Genomic DNA, 15,977 nt, shown 5'->3' on the forward strand with positions numbered 1-15,977 from the left:
AACAGAATAAAAGATCTCCATCTCCATCTGCGCAGGTGGTCAACAATGGGGACCAGAGAAGAGAAGAGCATGTGGCCACGCTCGTCTCTGCCCACGTTAACCTGCATCGCCTCGCATCTAATGCCTGTGGAGCTCGTGCTTCGACAACCGAGCTCCCCGGTGTCGTGATGCGGTGCCACTAACACCTCCCGCATTTCCACAAACACCTATCACTGCGCTCCGCGACTCCACCGACGATTTCCGTCACGAATCATCGGGTGGTGCGTTAAGTCGGTGCCGAAGGTGTGGGGGCCGTTCACGCGTCATTGCTTGGCGCCCTCTGCTCGGATTTGTATTCCGGTCACGTCTGTTCGAGCAGATTGGCATGCATGAAATAGTACAAATAATTGATTTGGTGATCGACTTTACTTAATACATTTCAAATCTCAATCTACACATTTTTAGTACGCCTAAATAATTGATCTAATAATGAATGTACTCGATTTCATTAGTTGCTCAATCAAATCCTCATTCCACAAATCTTAGCTACTTAAAAAAATATATGTATTATTTGGTGATAATATATATACCTTATCCATCTAATCTTAGTGTTAATCCAGATTCTGATCATTTAACGAGTTTATCATCTTCTCATATTAAATAAATAATGAATCAAATTTTATCTTCGCCATCTTATTATTTGTATTATATAATAATAATAATAATAATCATCATCATCATCATCACCATCTGGCCTAAAATTTAAGATCATCGATCGATCGATCGATCAATCAAGTTTGTGCACGAATCTTAAAGCAAAACGATGCAGATCCATCATTCCACACACGCGCGCGCGCACATATCTGTGTATATATTGACCGCCGTGTTTCCAAGCAAAACGATGCGACTCGGTCCATCTCTCGGTTTTGTAACCCAGAGTCTACTGCACGTTCCTCTCTCCCACATTTCCTACTCCAAACCACCATCACTCTTTCCTCATCCCCACACTTTTGCACCACCCAAAACGCCACTGCCACTTCCAGATCTATGACGACTGTTCCTGCTCGACTTCCATGTCTCCTCTGACCGTCTTCCACCACACTGTGATTTGAAGCCACAACATCACTCCTTGCAGCGAGCGACATGGGTGGATACTCCAGGATGGGAGTGGTCACGGGCTCCACGGCCAAGTCAAGATCCATGGAGTTCTCAGATCCCACCTTCTTCTCTCCCCCACCGAAAGAAGCCCCAGAGCCTCAACAAAAAGAAGCTGCTGGTGTCATCAAGCCTGTCGACCACTTCTCGTGGCTGCAGCAGCAGGAGGAGGAGGAGGAGGAGGAGGAGGAAGGCGGGCAGAGGTTTGGGGTGATACTCAGCAGGACCTGCTCCTCTGCCTCTCAGAGGTTCTCTAATGGCTCCACCGGCCTTCAGAGTGCGGTCATGAGGGCCTTCTCCATGAGGAGGTCCTCCTCGGTCAGAGAGGGCTACTGCAGGATCCATGACACTGGTGACGAAGATGGCGGTGCTGACTTAATGGACGAGGAGGAGGAGCAGCAGCAGCAGATGAGGTATTCCAGGAAGAAGAAGAAGAACAAGGGAAAGTTCCTAAGGGCATGCAAGAGGCTCCTTGGATTCTAATGGTGTCGTGTTTCTTGCATCATCTTACTATATACTCTCTCTATCTGCTTCCTTCTTTCCTTCCTTCCCAACTCTCGCTCATAGGAATTTGCAGTTTCATCTGGACCTAATGGGTTTGCATCGACCCACTTTTTTCGGTTTTGGGCTCTCAGGTCTTTGAGCAAATGAGAGTCATATTATAATACTATCTTGTCTCGTCTGCAGGTTTCTCGCTAAAGTGTTTTCGTATATGCCAAGTTGTAAACAATTCAGCTGTTGTCTTTTGTTCCTCTTTTCTTTGGCTTTCAGGTTCAGATGGACTTTTGGGTTGTCATGTTGACGACCTCTCGCACATCGTGAGCCACTTTTTCCCTTTGATGACAGACATCCTTGTGTAACTTCTCAAAAGCCTAAAAAAACCAAGAACACAAGACTTTTCCAAAGGATTAGAGTCTTCTGCTTGAGGCGAGAGTGAAAGGAGATGGTCCCTCTTGGAATATTATTGCAGATGTCTCTCTCTTTTTACTCCATCGGTCGAGAAAATTTTGGTTTGTGTCACACGTTTTGTTTGACCTTTGGAGTTGAAAATGAAGCGATGGCTTCATCGTTGCCCTTTCGGGCCTTCTGAGCCAGTGATATAAGCAACGTTAAGAAGGTTCCTCCTCGTTGATTTCATGTAGAGTTAGTTCCTCGATTAATTGGTAGCATCACTTGTCTGTGATGTGTTTAGGGAACAAATCTGCGATGAAGATTAAATTATATCAAAAGAATAACGTTAATTATGTGATTATATAGGAATAGTAGTTTAGCGAACAAAAGGAATAAAAATAATAATAAGGGAGACATGACATTTTCCAATGAAAAAAATCTCAAGATTTTGCTATCGATAATTTATTTATTTATTTATTTATTTGTTTCATACATAATAACTATTATATATATATATATAATTATCAACTGAATTATCTATAATTATCAACTGAATTATTCGAAACCTTTGAATTTTGAGTAAAGATAAGTAACTTAAAAAATATGTTATGGAATGAGAGATGACAGCTAAAAGAAAGATGTAAATTAGAGATAAGATGGGGAAGGACAACACACAATCAAGTTTGGATCGATCTTAATTTGTGGGTTCTGTCTTATCTGTCTCCGACCTTATAATGCACATAAGATTAGGAGCCCATGAATTTTGTAGGCAAGCAATTGCTATTGCTATTGCTATTGCTTGCAATGATGGAGAAAATAATTGGAGCTATTAAGATTCCTATTGTCGTAGTAGTACCACCAAAATTGAGAACCTGTTTATCTCCGATTTGGATTGGCCCATCAAATCATTATAAATAAAATATAATATAATAAAGATAATTATAATCAATTATGCAAGTCTATTATACTACTAATATTATGATAACAAGAACTCAAAAGATCCTAATTATTCAAAGTTCTATGATATAAAATATAAACAATCTCCAATGTCTCCTATCAATAAAAATGTTATACCATAATAAAAAAAACATATTATCATAAAATATTAATATGTTATCAAATGTTTTAGATATTTAAAATCTAAAGTGAGATTTATATATATCTCTGTTTGTCCCGTGATTGAAATCAGAAATCGAGGTTTTGAGGTGCGATTCGGAGAGATTGGAGATGGGTTCGGAGGCGGCTGCCGTCATCCCGAGTTCGGTGGTGCAGCAGAGCTTCGCAGAGCTGGAGAAGCAGCGGGAGCTCATCACCAGCTGCACGCTGCTGTGGAAGGAGCTCTCCGACCACTTCTCCATCCTCCAGCAGGGGCTCGAGATAAAGTCGGAGGCCCTTCGGTCCAAGCGCCAGTCCCTCGACGCCTCCACCGGGCACGCCCTCGACTCTCTCCGCCGCCGCGAGCTCTCCATTGACTCCGCCGTCAACCTTGCTATCGCCAAGCTCGACGAGCGCCGTGCCGCCGCCGTCGAGGCCCTATCCGCCACAGCTGCGGGGGGGGGGACGAGCTTGATCTCGCCGAAAAGCTGCATTCTTTGTGCACGAAGATGGATTTCAATGGGTTCTTCGACCTTGTGGTCGCGAAAAGGAAGGAGGTGGAGCTCCTCCGGTTGGAACTCCCGGTGGCTCTGGCCAACTGCATCGATCCAGCCAAATTCGTGATGGACGCCGTCTCTGGAGTCTTCCCCGTGGATAAGAGACCGGTGAAGTCGCCGAATGATCTCGGGTGGGCCTGCGTGCTGGTCTTGGAATCACTAGTGCCGGTCCTGGCGGATCCAGAGCTAGGAACGGTGAGGCCATTGGCAACTCGAAATATAAGGGAGAGAGCCAGGGAGATGGCGAAGGAGTGGAAGATGTGGCTGGAGCAGCACGGAGGGATTGAGAGTGTGAAGCCACCCGATGCACACACGTTTCTCCAGCATTTGGTGACTTTTGGGATCGTAGGGAAGGACGACAAGGAGTTATACCAGAGGCTCGTGGTGAACTTTGCATGGCGGAGGCAGATGCCAAAGCTGGCTATTTCATTGGGCCTTGAGGACAAAATGGAAGGTATTGATTTCTTCTCTGGTTCCTCCTTCCTGGTAATTCGATCATGATTATGATCTAGTGTATCTTAGGACTTCTCTTATACTTGAGACTATAAGCTAACACTATCATCTTTCCACGGTTATTTTCTATGTGTAAGAATTTTATGTAGTCAATTAGAAGAACAATGATATTAATAGTCTGGTAAAATGCTATGCTCTGTTTTTATCATGAGCGAAGCATGGATTTAAATCTTGGTCAGATGACTGTTCTGGATCTACTGTAACGGTATGATACCAGTATACCAAGCATATCAATCCACACCACCCAGTATGGACAAAAATATTGAAAAATTAATATCGACCACTATCGTCTCATATGGTCCGACATTAGTCCTTGCTTGGAGCGATAAATACTGGTCAACTATGGTGCAGACTGAACGGTATTTCAAATCATGTTTGAAAGTGTTAATTAAGTTTATTGTGGATAGATTGCAATGTTCATTTTTGGATTTTAATTAATAGAAGCTCCATTTAATTTCTGGCATTGGTTGCATAAATTTTAGTCAAACCATTTATATATTGTTTACAAGTGGTGATTTAATGGCTAGACATTGCAAGACTTTATATATTTTTTAAGCTCCATCTGTTGCACTATTTCTTCTATTGAAATGGGGGACTGTCAAAGAAAGGTAAAGGGGAAAAGGTTAGTTGATGTTTCATGTTATTTTGTTCTGAAGAAAAGGATAAAAAAGGTTTTGTTCTTTCACAATTACATACGGGTTATTACTTCCAATGCTACTTTTGCAGAGCAACAATTATAAACAATATGAACTAGCTTGGAAAGTCGTGTTAGCTCAGCTTGGCACTCTTGTCTGTGGATTGACCCTATATTCAACAGATTTATCATATTGTGACCATAATCATACTTATCTTCTGCATCATTTTCTGGTATGACTTTGATTGATGGTTATCACATAGAAACATGTATCCTCTTGTTTTTGATATTTTATATGAAAATTTATTTGTACAAATCCACATACTTTTTGTCTTTTCCTGTTTTTGCTCATTATCTGTGCTATTTGTGCTTTCTTTCTGTTTAATGTCTGCATGAAAAGAAAATGCTGCTTATGGTGGATCAGTGCTATTGTCACTTGTACAAGGTTATTGTTTCACTTAAGGACTTTTTGCATTTGCAGATGTTGTTGAGGAACTAATTAGCAAGGGACATCAGCTGGATGCAATAAACTTTGCCTATGAGGCTGGCCTTCAGGACAAGTTTACTCCTGTTTCACTGCTAAAATCCTTCCTGAAAGACTCAAATAAAGCAACTTCAACCTTTGAGGATCACAACGGTGGTGGGCAAACCATGGTAACCTACTCATTCCTGATTTTTTTTTTACTTTTTAATTTGTCACATCGTATAACTTACACTGACATTTTTGGATCCCTAATCTTGGTAATGATTTGAAATGCTTCATGTGATTCTGTAGTTTGTCTAATGTTTGACATGTATGTAGAAGTCAATGGTGCTCATTCTGTTCTATTGCAGAATTACACATGCCGCAAGGAACAGTCAATTATTCGGGCTGCTATAAAATGTATTCAAGAACACAAGCTTGAAGCCGAGTTTCCATTAGAGAGCCTTCAGAAGCGACTTGAACAATTGGAGAAGGCCAAGGTGGAGAAGAAAAAACCTTCTGGTGGTGGTCCTGCAGCTCCTGCCAACAAGCGAACACGAGCTAATAATGGGGGACCAATGCCTCCTGCCAAGGCTGGTCGTCTAACAAACAATGTGCACGTCTCCTCCCCTGCTGCTCCTGCCTTTGTACGCTCACCATCTGCCCATACCACATACCCTGCGGCAGCATCTTATCCTTATGATAGTCCAGCAGGACACGGTGTCTATGGTAGCAGGAGCCCTCCAGTCATCAGGGACTCCTATGGATATCCAGCCGAAGTAGGCCCTGTCGCACTTGGTGCGCCATACCACTCACCACCTATGAGTTATCCAGTCTATGGAAATTACAATCCCTTGGGAGGATACAACAATGGAGTGGCACCTGGCTATCAACAGGCTTACTACAGGTAGGGTTGGTATCAAGACTTAAACAAGTTGACCTGGCTGGATGACATAATCACTAATAATTTTGAGCCATCTGCTTGATGGCCTATTTGTAGTGACTAACTGAATTTGTAGGCTGTGTTCGCTTATTAGATGGTTTGCTTTTAGTAACTTGTTTAGATCAGCTGTATTCTGCTTTCACCTACTGTATGTAAATTATATTGGACAAAAATTTCAAAATATTTTAATCCTTTGTTGTTGAACAATTTTGCATCAAATTACTTTATTACTGTTGTAGAGGCCCATATGGCATCTTGATTATATAGGACAACTTTCAAAATGTTCAAATCCTTTGTTATTGAAAACCTTTTGCATCAAATTACTCAAAATGTTGTGAAGGTTGATATGGTATCTTGATCCATCACTAGTTTTTCTTAGTTGGTGATCTTAGATAAGTGGATTAAGTCTTTTTTTTTTTTTCGTCCTGCAAATGGTTCATAAATGATCCCCTCCAATAGATTCTTGGTAAATTAGTTCTCTTTTTCTAATTTGTGATGCTGTGTTGGTCTTCCTAGGGGAACCTACTATGTGTTTGTGGTTCTTTGATGCTCAGTTTATGGTTGATTACTGACATGCTTTGTGGATCTGATCTATTGGCACATGGTCATTGTTATTTAAATTTGGAATTGACATCCAACTCTATTGGCACTTGCTTTATTACTTTCTGTCCTAAATCTTGTGTTGGATTTTATTTCAACTTCTCTTTTTCAACATATTGGACAGAAGAGAACTGTGCACACAGTTGTTTGTCTTGATCCTCTCATTCAACAAAATTTTTCCTACACTCTCTTTCAGAGCAATTATAAATCAATATTTGAATTGTATTAACCTCCTTTTTGCGGTTTCAGAATGAATTGACATTTAAGAAGAGTCTATAGGATGGCAACTTATTCAACTTGTCAACTAGTTTGAGGGTGAGAATTCTTGTTTTCAGAAACAAAATATGGTAGCTTCTACCACTAGTAGCCAAATTATTTTTGGGGTGGGATTCTTAAACCTCCATCTTGACTGATTTTATTCAACTTGTCAACTAGTTTGAGGGTGACAATTCTTGTTTTCAGAAACAAAGTATGGTGCTCAGCTTCTACCACTAGTAGCCAAATTATTTTTGGGGTGGGATTCTTATACCTCCATCTTGACTGATAATTTGGTGAGAAATTAGATTTTTTTTTTTTTTTTTTTTTTTTTTTCTGGATGACAGATAAGTAGAAAATCAAACACTAAATCAGAAACTGGTCCTAAATGGAAGTAAAAAAGAAATTAACTTTGAGTTAATTTTAAAGCATCAAATTGTAGATTTGCAGAAATCAAATAAAAACTGTGCCGTAGAACTGAAAGTTTTGTTATGATAAATGCTTAATAAAAGCAGATGTATCAAAGGCCGTTAATAAGATGGGGATAAAAAGGGAAAACGAATTATAGGAGAGGACGGATGAAGAAAAAGAAAGGGAAGTAGAGATAATGTGGGAAGTAGAGATAGCCTTGGCGTCCTTCACCTGTGCGGAGATGGTAGAGAGTGAAGGGAACACTTGGGACCCACCCGATGCGGGTGAGGTTGTGGGTAGAGATAATGTTGTAATTTCTAAAATATAAAACTAAAAGACATCCACATCAGCAAAACGAATAGTATAACAGGCTAACGAGCAGGTAAATAGACCGGGCCAGGTAAACGGACCGAGCCAAGTCGAGGGCCTTTAAACCCGACCCAAGTCGTTTAAAATTGGTGCGTCTCGCCCATAAATACCCGGGATCGAGAGACTTCCATCCCAGTTAGTTCGAGGCACAAAGGGGGGAACGAGAGCAGGAACGCCTCCTCTCCCTTCTCTCTTTCTCCTCTCCAATGCCGATGATTTGTTTTTCCTGATCTACCTCGCATTTCTACTTCTTTGTTTTCACTTTTCTCTCTTGCCTTCGATATAAGAGGCGGCGATGATGCGACATGAAGCTTACTGACGGAGTAGATCGTCTGTCATTTTGGCGCGCTTGGATCGATCATGGTGACGGCGAATCGCAGATTATCAATGCATATGTATAACCTTGATCCTAACCCTAAACTCCATCTACTTTCTTCGATGCTCGGCTTACCAATTCTAAATGGTGATGTCGGGCATTTTCCAGTATTCCTTTGGAAGATGTACTTGAGGATAGTATTTACAGATGTGGAGCTCATCTGAAGGTAAGTTTCGGAGGAGCATATCGTATACTTCCCGAGTCACTGATATCACGATTCTTGGGGGCGTGCATTCTATCTTGTTGGCGGAGATTGCAATGTATATATTGCAGTAATTAATCCTGAATGAAACCCTAGTTAGAAATAATGATGTTCGTCATTAATACCTTAAATGATCTCAGGTCACAATGTTATTAGTTTCTTGGTTTTGATTAGCATTCATTTTCTTTTACATTCATGTACCTGTAATTTTGAGTGACGTGATCTGGAAAATTCTTAGTAGAGATTATACTCATACCCTTAGCAGGTGTATCTGAATGTAGTTACATCTTATTTTCTTCATAACCTTATTCCCATGTCTTGATGTTGCCGTGTCATCCGACTCTTTGTTGTCTGATATTGCAATCCTAAGCAGAATGATGACAATAGCGGAAGACCGTGTGTTCCAAGAATCTGTTTGCAAAAGGTGTACTAGTTGCTGGAAATATGGACTTTGTAGTGTTGTGTATACTTTTCCAAAGCATTTAGTTGCTTGCTTTTATAGGAAACTAAAATAATTTGGATTCCAGATTTTAGATTTGTATGGTCTGCTGCAAGTTAAAAATGAATAATATAGGTATAGATTTTATAATTTATTATTTCTTTGTAGATTTTTATTATTATCCATGTTTATTTTCTAATTATTTGTTCATTTTTCATTGAACAATCATCATTATTTGTTTTCAGCATATATGAGATTGTCACTTGCTGTACTTAAGGCTTGCAATGTTGTGTAACATATTCTAAAGGTTTGTATCTACGTTAAAATGGTGATCTCTGGCTGTGTAAGATTTTGACATTTTTATGGATATTCTCTAGGAATGTTTTTTGTTTGAAAGTTCATGTACAGTTATGCTGCATTAAAGATGGTACAAACTATCACCGTGTTAAGTTTGGATGTTTTACAGTATTTATTGTCTTTTGCATTTGCCTCATCCATAAAGGGATAGTTCTAGAATTTGGGGTTCATTATAAGCTCTTTAGTAGGATTTCTTGTTTGAATGAACCTACCTTGAGAGGTCCTTTTTTCTCATGTTGTCATGGAGTTATGCTTGCGAAGCACTTCCATGTCCAGGTACATTGTTAATGTTTGAAACAATGAGACATCCAGGAGAGAATGCATGTGGTTGTTGTGGCTGTTCGTATTATTTAAGATAGTTGTTCACTGTCATGCTACTGCTTATACTTGTTTGAATTATATGTCCCATATAGCAAATGATTCTTTGTACCGTTTGCATAATTGCTTTTTCAGGTAGTTGGGATTGTGATTGTGTTGATGATGTTGTAGCCCTCTTTAATCCATTTAATAAGCATCCATTAAGCTAGATGATGTGAAATGATCAATGTCTGATGCTAACAACAAATCGTTCTCTAGTTTTTTTTATTCACATTCAGGGTTTTTATTTGATAGAGGTATTTAGGGGATATGAAGTTAGTTTTGGAGTGGGGAAAGAAATAATACATTCAAGAGGATTACTTCTTTTCTTCTAATCTTTTTCTTTTTATCCTTTCATAGATTTGATGATTTATATATTTTTTTTGTAAATTTCACTCTATTGGTTTCATCTTTGCTTCTCGGTATCTTGCTTTTGAATTACAAAGAGGCTATGATGATAAATAAAAGTTAATGATGGATTTGACCGATCACCATTTGGGCTTTTAAACACACGATTGTTTCTCCATGGTGTTGGCAAGTCACAGATTCTTATGCGTTAGTATGAAGCATAAAGGCTTTATGGTCTCTTTCAATGCTCGGTTTTTCAATCTTAATAGGATGATGGCGAGGCAGTTTGGATGGCCTTCATGGCAACCATTGCAGCCATTTCTATCTCTTGGGATGGGATTTGGGCAAGAAGAGGCAAGACCTATGGTTTGTTTTGTGATTGAAAAAAGATGAATCTGAGCCTCCTATTTCATATTTAGTAAAGGATCTTTTGATTATTTTTACTATTTAAATGTTTAAAATTATTTCATGCCTGATCAAGGGTTACTATACATGTTTCTCCTTTTTTTTTCTCTTTTCTTGGTTCAATTATTTTAAATGTACTCATGGTATATTTGCTTAAGTGGAGTTAATTTTTCTGAGAATTGTTTTGATGTAGATATTACAGAAAAATTATTTTTCAAACAAAATGATATTTTTAAATATTTACAAGTTTGGTGTGCTTTCATAATTTTGTTTCAAGTGTTTTTTTTTGTTCATGTGAGATTTAGATCACTTTAAGCTTCTATGAGAAGTTTACATGTTATTTTCAACATTATGTTAATTTTAGTACTTTTAAGAATTATTATCAGGATGTTAAAAATCAATTGAGGAAAAAAATATGCAATGTGATAATTGGTTTAGTTAAAGAAAGTCTTTGAGTTTTCCTACAACAAACTGTATTTGATGGGAACTTTGTATGGGTACAATTTTGGGTTAGAAACTTAGAAGTTTTCTTTTTTAAATGAACAGATCCTTTTTGCTCACATTGTCATAGATTTATGCTTGCAAAACACTTTCATGTCCAGGCAAATCGTTATTGTTTGAAGCAATGAAGCATCTAGGGGAGTGCGTATATGGTTATTGGGGCTGTTCTTGCCATGTCAGATATATTGTTTCCTATGTTTGTTGTCGTGCTATTGTTTGTACTTGTTTGTTATTCAGGGCTTAAATCCTATACTCCATAATGCATATGATTCTTTGTACAGTTTGTGTAAATGCTTGTTCAGGTAATAGGGGTTGCAATTGTGTTGATGACATTGTCGCCATTGCATTGGTTAAGCATTGATTAAGCTGGATGGTGTAAAATGATCGTAAATGATCATTGTCTGATGCAAACAACAAATAGTTCTTAGTTTTTTATTCTCAATTAGGGTTCTTATTTAACTGAGGTATTTAGGGGATACGGAGCTTGTTTTGGTGTGGGGAAAGAAATAATACATTCAAGAGGATTGATTCTTTTCTTCCAACCTTTTTTTTTTATCCTTTCATAGCTTTGATGATTTATATATTTTTTTTGTAAATTTCACTCTATTGTTTTCATCTTTGCTTCTCGGTATCTTGCTTTTGAATTACAAAGAGGCTATGATGATAAATAAAAGTCAATGATGGATTTGACCGATCACCATTTGGGCTTTTAAACACAAGATTGTTTCTCCATGGTGTTGGCAAGTCACATATTCTTATGCATTAGTATGAAGCATAAAGGCTTTACGGTCTCTTTCAATGCTCGGTTTTCCAATCTTAATAGGATGATGACGAGGCAGTTTGGATGGCCTTCATGGCAACCACTGCAGCCATTTCTATCTCTTAGGATGGGATTTGGGCAAGAAGAGGCAAGACCTATGGTCTGTTTTGTGATTGAAAAAAGATGAATCTGAGCCTCCTATTTCATATTTTGTAAAGGGTCTTTTGATTATTTTTACTATTTAAATGTTTAAAATTATTTCATGCCTGATCAAGGGTTACTATACATGTTTCTCCTTTTTTTTTTTCTCTTTTCTTTGTTCAATTATTTTAAATGTACTCATGGTATATTTGCTTAAGTGGAGTTAATTTTTCTGAGAATTGTTTTGATGTAGACATTACAGAAAAATTATTTTTCAACCAAAATGATATTTTTAAATATTTACAAGTTTGGTGTGCTTTCATAATTTTGTTTCAAGTTTTTTTTTTGTTCATATGAGATTTAGATCACTTTAAGCTTCTATGAGAAGTTTACATGTTATCTTCAATATTATGTTAATTTTAGTACTTTTAAGAATTATTATCAGGATATTAAAAATCAATTGAGGAAAAAAATATGCAATGTGATAATTGGTCTAGTTAAAGAAAGTCTTTGAGTTTTTCTACAACAAACTGTATTTGGTGGGAACTTTGTATGGGTATAATTTGGGGTTAGAAACTTAGAATGTTATCTTTTTTAAATGAACAGATCCTTTTTGCTCACATTGTCATGGATTTATGCTTGCAAAACACTTTCATGTCCAGGCAAATCGTTATTGTTTGAAGCAATGAAGCATATAGGGGAGTGCGCATGTGGTTATTGGGGCTGTTCTTGCCATGTCAGATACATTGTTTCCGATGTTTGTTGTCGTGCTATTGTTTGTACTTGTTTGTTATTCAGGGCTTAAATCCTATGCTCCATAATGCATATGATTCTTTGTACCGTTTGTGTAAATGCTTGTTCAGGTAATAGGGGTTGCAATTGTGTTGATGACATTGTCGCCACTGCATTGGTTAAGCATTGATTAAGTTAGATGATGTAAAATAATCATAAATGATCATTGTCTGATGCAAACAACAAATAGTTCTTATTTTTTATTCTCAATTAGGGTTCTTATTTAACTGAGGTATTTAGGGGATAAGGAGCTTGTTTTGGTGTGGGGAAAGAAATAATACATTCAAGAGGATTGCTTATTTTCTTCCAACCTTTTTCTTTTTATCTTTTCATAGCTTTGATGATTTATATTTTTTTTTTTGTAAATTTCACTCTATTGTTTTCATCTTTGCTTCTCGATATCTTGCTTTTGAATTACAAAGAGGCTATGATGATGGCTTTATGGTCTCTTTTAATGCTCAGTTTTCCAATCTTAATAGGATGATGGCGAGGCAGTTTGGATGGCCTTCATGGCAATCACTGCAGCCATTTCTATCTCTTAGGATGGGATTTGGGCAAGAAGAGACAAGACCTATGGTCTGTTTTGTGATTGAAAAAAGATGAATATGAGCCTCTTATTTCATATTTTGTAAAGGGTCTTTTGATTATTTTTACTATTTAAATGTTTAAAATTATTTCATGCCAGATCAAGGGTTACTATACATGTTTCTCTATTTTTTTTCTCTTTTCTTAGTTCAATTATTTTAAATGTACTCATGGTATATTTGCTTAAGTGGAGTTAATTTTTTTGAGAATTGTTTTGATGTAGACATTACAGAAAAATTATTTTTCAACTAAAATGACATTTTTAAATATTTACAAGTTTGGTGTGCTTTCATAATTTTGTTTCAAGTTTTTTTTTTTCATATGAGATTTAGACCAGCTTCTATTAGAAGTTTACATGTTATCTTCAATATTATGTTAATTTTAGTACTTTTAAGAATTATTATCAGGATGTTAAAAATCAATTGAGGAAAAAAATATGCAATGTGATAATTGGTCTAGTTAAAGAAAGTCTTTGAGTATTTCTACAACAAACTGTATTTGGTGGGAATTTTGTATGGGTACAATTTGGGATTAGAAACTTAGAAGGTTTTCTTTTTTAAATGAACAAATCCTTTTTGCTCACATTGTCATGGATTTATGCTTGCAAAACACTTTCATTTCCAGGCAAATTGTTATTGTTTGAAGCAATGAAGCATCTAGGGGAGTGCGCATGTGGTTATTGGGGCTGTTCTTGCATGTCAGATACATTGTTTCCTATGTTTGTTATCGTGCTATTGTTTGTACTTGTTTGTTATTCAGGGCTTAAATCCTATGCTCCATAATGCATATGATTCTTTGTACCGTTTGTGCAAATGCTTGTTCAGGTAATAGGGGTTGCAATTGTGTTGATGACATTGTCGCCACTGCATTGGTTAAGCATTGATTAAGCTAGATGATGTAAAATGATCATAAATGATCATTGTCTGATGCAAACAACAAATAGTTTTTAGTTTTTTATTCTCAATTAGGGTTTTTATTTAACTGAGGTATTTAGGGGATACGGAGCTTGTTTTGGTGTGGGGAAAGAAATAATACATTCAAGAGGATTGCTTCTTTTCTTCCGACCTTTTTCTTTTTATCCTTTCATAGCTTTGATGATTTATATATTTTTTTTGTAAATTTCACTCTATTGTTTTCATCTTTGCTTCTCGGTATCTTGCTTTTGAATTAAAAAGAGGCTATGATAATAAATAAAAGTCAATAATGGATTTGACCGATCACCATTTGGGCTTTTAAACACAAGATTGTTTCTCCATGGTGTTGGCAAGTCACATATTCTTATGTATTAGTATGAAGCATAAAGGCTTTACGGTCTCTTTCAATGCTCGGTTTTCCAATCTTAATAGGATGATGGGGAGGCAGTTTGGATGGCCTTCATGGCAACCACTGCAGTCATTTCTATCTCTTAGGATGGGATTTGGGTAAGAAGAGGCAAGACCTATGGTCTGTTTTGTGATTGAAAAAAGATGAATCTGAGCCTCCTATTTCATATTTTGTAAAGGGTCTTTTGATTATTTTTACTATTTAAATGTTTAAAATTATTTCATGCCTGATCAAGGGTTACTATACATGTTTCTCCTTTTTTTTTTCTCTCTTTTCTTGGTTCAATTATTTTAAATGTACTCATGGTATATTTGCTTAAGTGGAGTTAATTTTTCTGAGAATTGTTTTGATGTAGACATTACAGAAAAATTATTTTTCAACCAAAATGACATTTTTAAATATTTACAAGTTTGGTGTGCTTTCATAATTTTGTTTCAAAGTTTTTTTTTTGTTCATATGAGGTTTAGATCACTTTAAGCTTCTATGAGAAGTTTACATGTTATCTTCAATATTATGTTAATTTTAGTACTTTTAAGAATTATTATCAGGATGTTAAAAATCAATTGAGGAAAAAAATGTGCAATGTGATAATTGGTCTAGTTAAAAAAAGTTTTTGAGTTTTTCTACAACAAACTGTATTTGGTGGGAACTTTGTATGGGTACAATTTGGGATTAGAAACTTAGAAGGTTTTCTTTTTTAAATGAACAGATCCTTTTTGCTCACATTGTCATGGATTTATGCTTGCAAAACACTTTCATGTCCTGGCAAATCGTTATTGTTTGAAGCAATGAAGCATCTAGGGGAGTGCACATGTGGTTATTGGGGCTGTTCTTGCCATGCCAGATACATTGTTTCCTATGTTTGTTGTCGTGCTATTGTTTGTACTTGTTTGTTATTCAGGGCTTAAATCCTATGCTCAATAATGCATATAATTCTTTGTACCGTTTTTGCAAATGCTTGTTCAGGTAATAGTGGTTGCAATTGTGTTGATGACATTATCGCCACTGCATTGGTTAAGCATTGATGAAGCTAGATGATGTAAAATGATCATAAATGATCATTGTCTGATGCAAACAACAAATAGTTCTTAGTTTTTTATTCTCAATTAGGGTTCTTATTTAACTGAGGTATTTAGGGGATACGGAGCTTATTTTGGTGTGGGGAAAGAAATAATACATTAAAGAGGATTGCTTCTTTTCTTCCAACCTTTTTCTTTTTATCCTTTCATAGCTTTGATGATTTATATATTTTTTTTGTAAATTTCACTCTATTGTTTTCATCTTTGCTTCTCAGTATTTTGCTTTTGAATTACAAAGAGGCTATGATGATAAATAAAAGTCAATGATGGATTTGACCAATCACCATTTGGGCTTTTAAACACAAGATTGTTTCTCCATGGTGTTGGCAAGTCACAGATTCTTATGCATTAGTATGAAGCATAAAGGCTTTATGGTCTTTTTCAATGCTCGGTTTTTCAATCTTAATAGGATGATGGCGAGGCAGTTTGGATGGCCTTCATGGCAAC

General features: G+C 36.8%; 1 protein-coding gene, 1 long non-coding RNA gene and 1 pseudogene across 2 annotated transcripts; all 3 read left to right on the forward strand.

Annotated features, from left to right (window-relative positions):
* Positions 1-863: 863 nt before the first annotated feature.
* LOC135611992 (uncharacterized) lies at positions 864-1,873 on the forward strand. Its single transcript, XM_065107681.1, has one exon. The coding sequence runs from the start codon at positions 1,123-1,125 to the stop codon at positions 1,615-1,617; it is 495 nt and encodes a 164-aa protein (XP_064963753.1). The 5' UTR covers positions 864-1,122; the 3' UTR covers positions 1,618-1,873.
* Positions 1,874-3,205: 1,332 nt separating this feature from the next.
* On the forward strand, positions 3,206-6,415 carry LOC135611993 (FRIGIDA-like protein 4a; annotated as a pseudogene).
* An 812-nt stretch (positions 6,416-7,227) lies between these two features.
* Positions 7,228-8,696, forward strand: LOC108952071 (uncharacterized). Its single transcript, XR_001976662.2, has 2 exons — positions 7,228-8,260; positions 8,350-8,696. It is a non-coding gene; the product is annotated as an uncharacterized LOC108952071 (long non-coding RNA).
* Positions 8,697-15,977: the final 7,281 nt, after the last annotated feature.

The sequence above is a fragment of the Musa acuminata genome, chromosome BXJ2-5, assembly GCF_036884655.1.
Source record: "Musa acuminata AAA Group cultivar baxijiao chromosome BXJ2-5, Cavendish_Baxijiao_AAA, whole genome shotgun sequence".
In the NCBI taxonomy this organism is placed as follows: domain Eukaryota; kingdom Viridiplantae; phylum Streptophyta; class Magnoliopsida; order Zingiberales; family Musaceae; genus Musa; species Musa acuminata.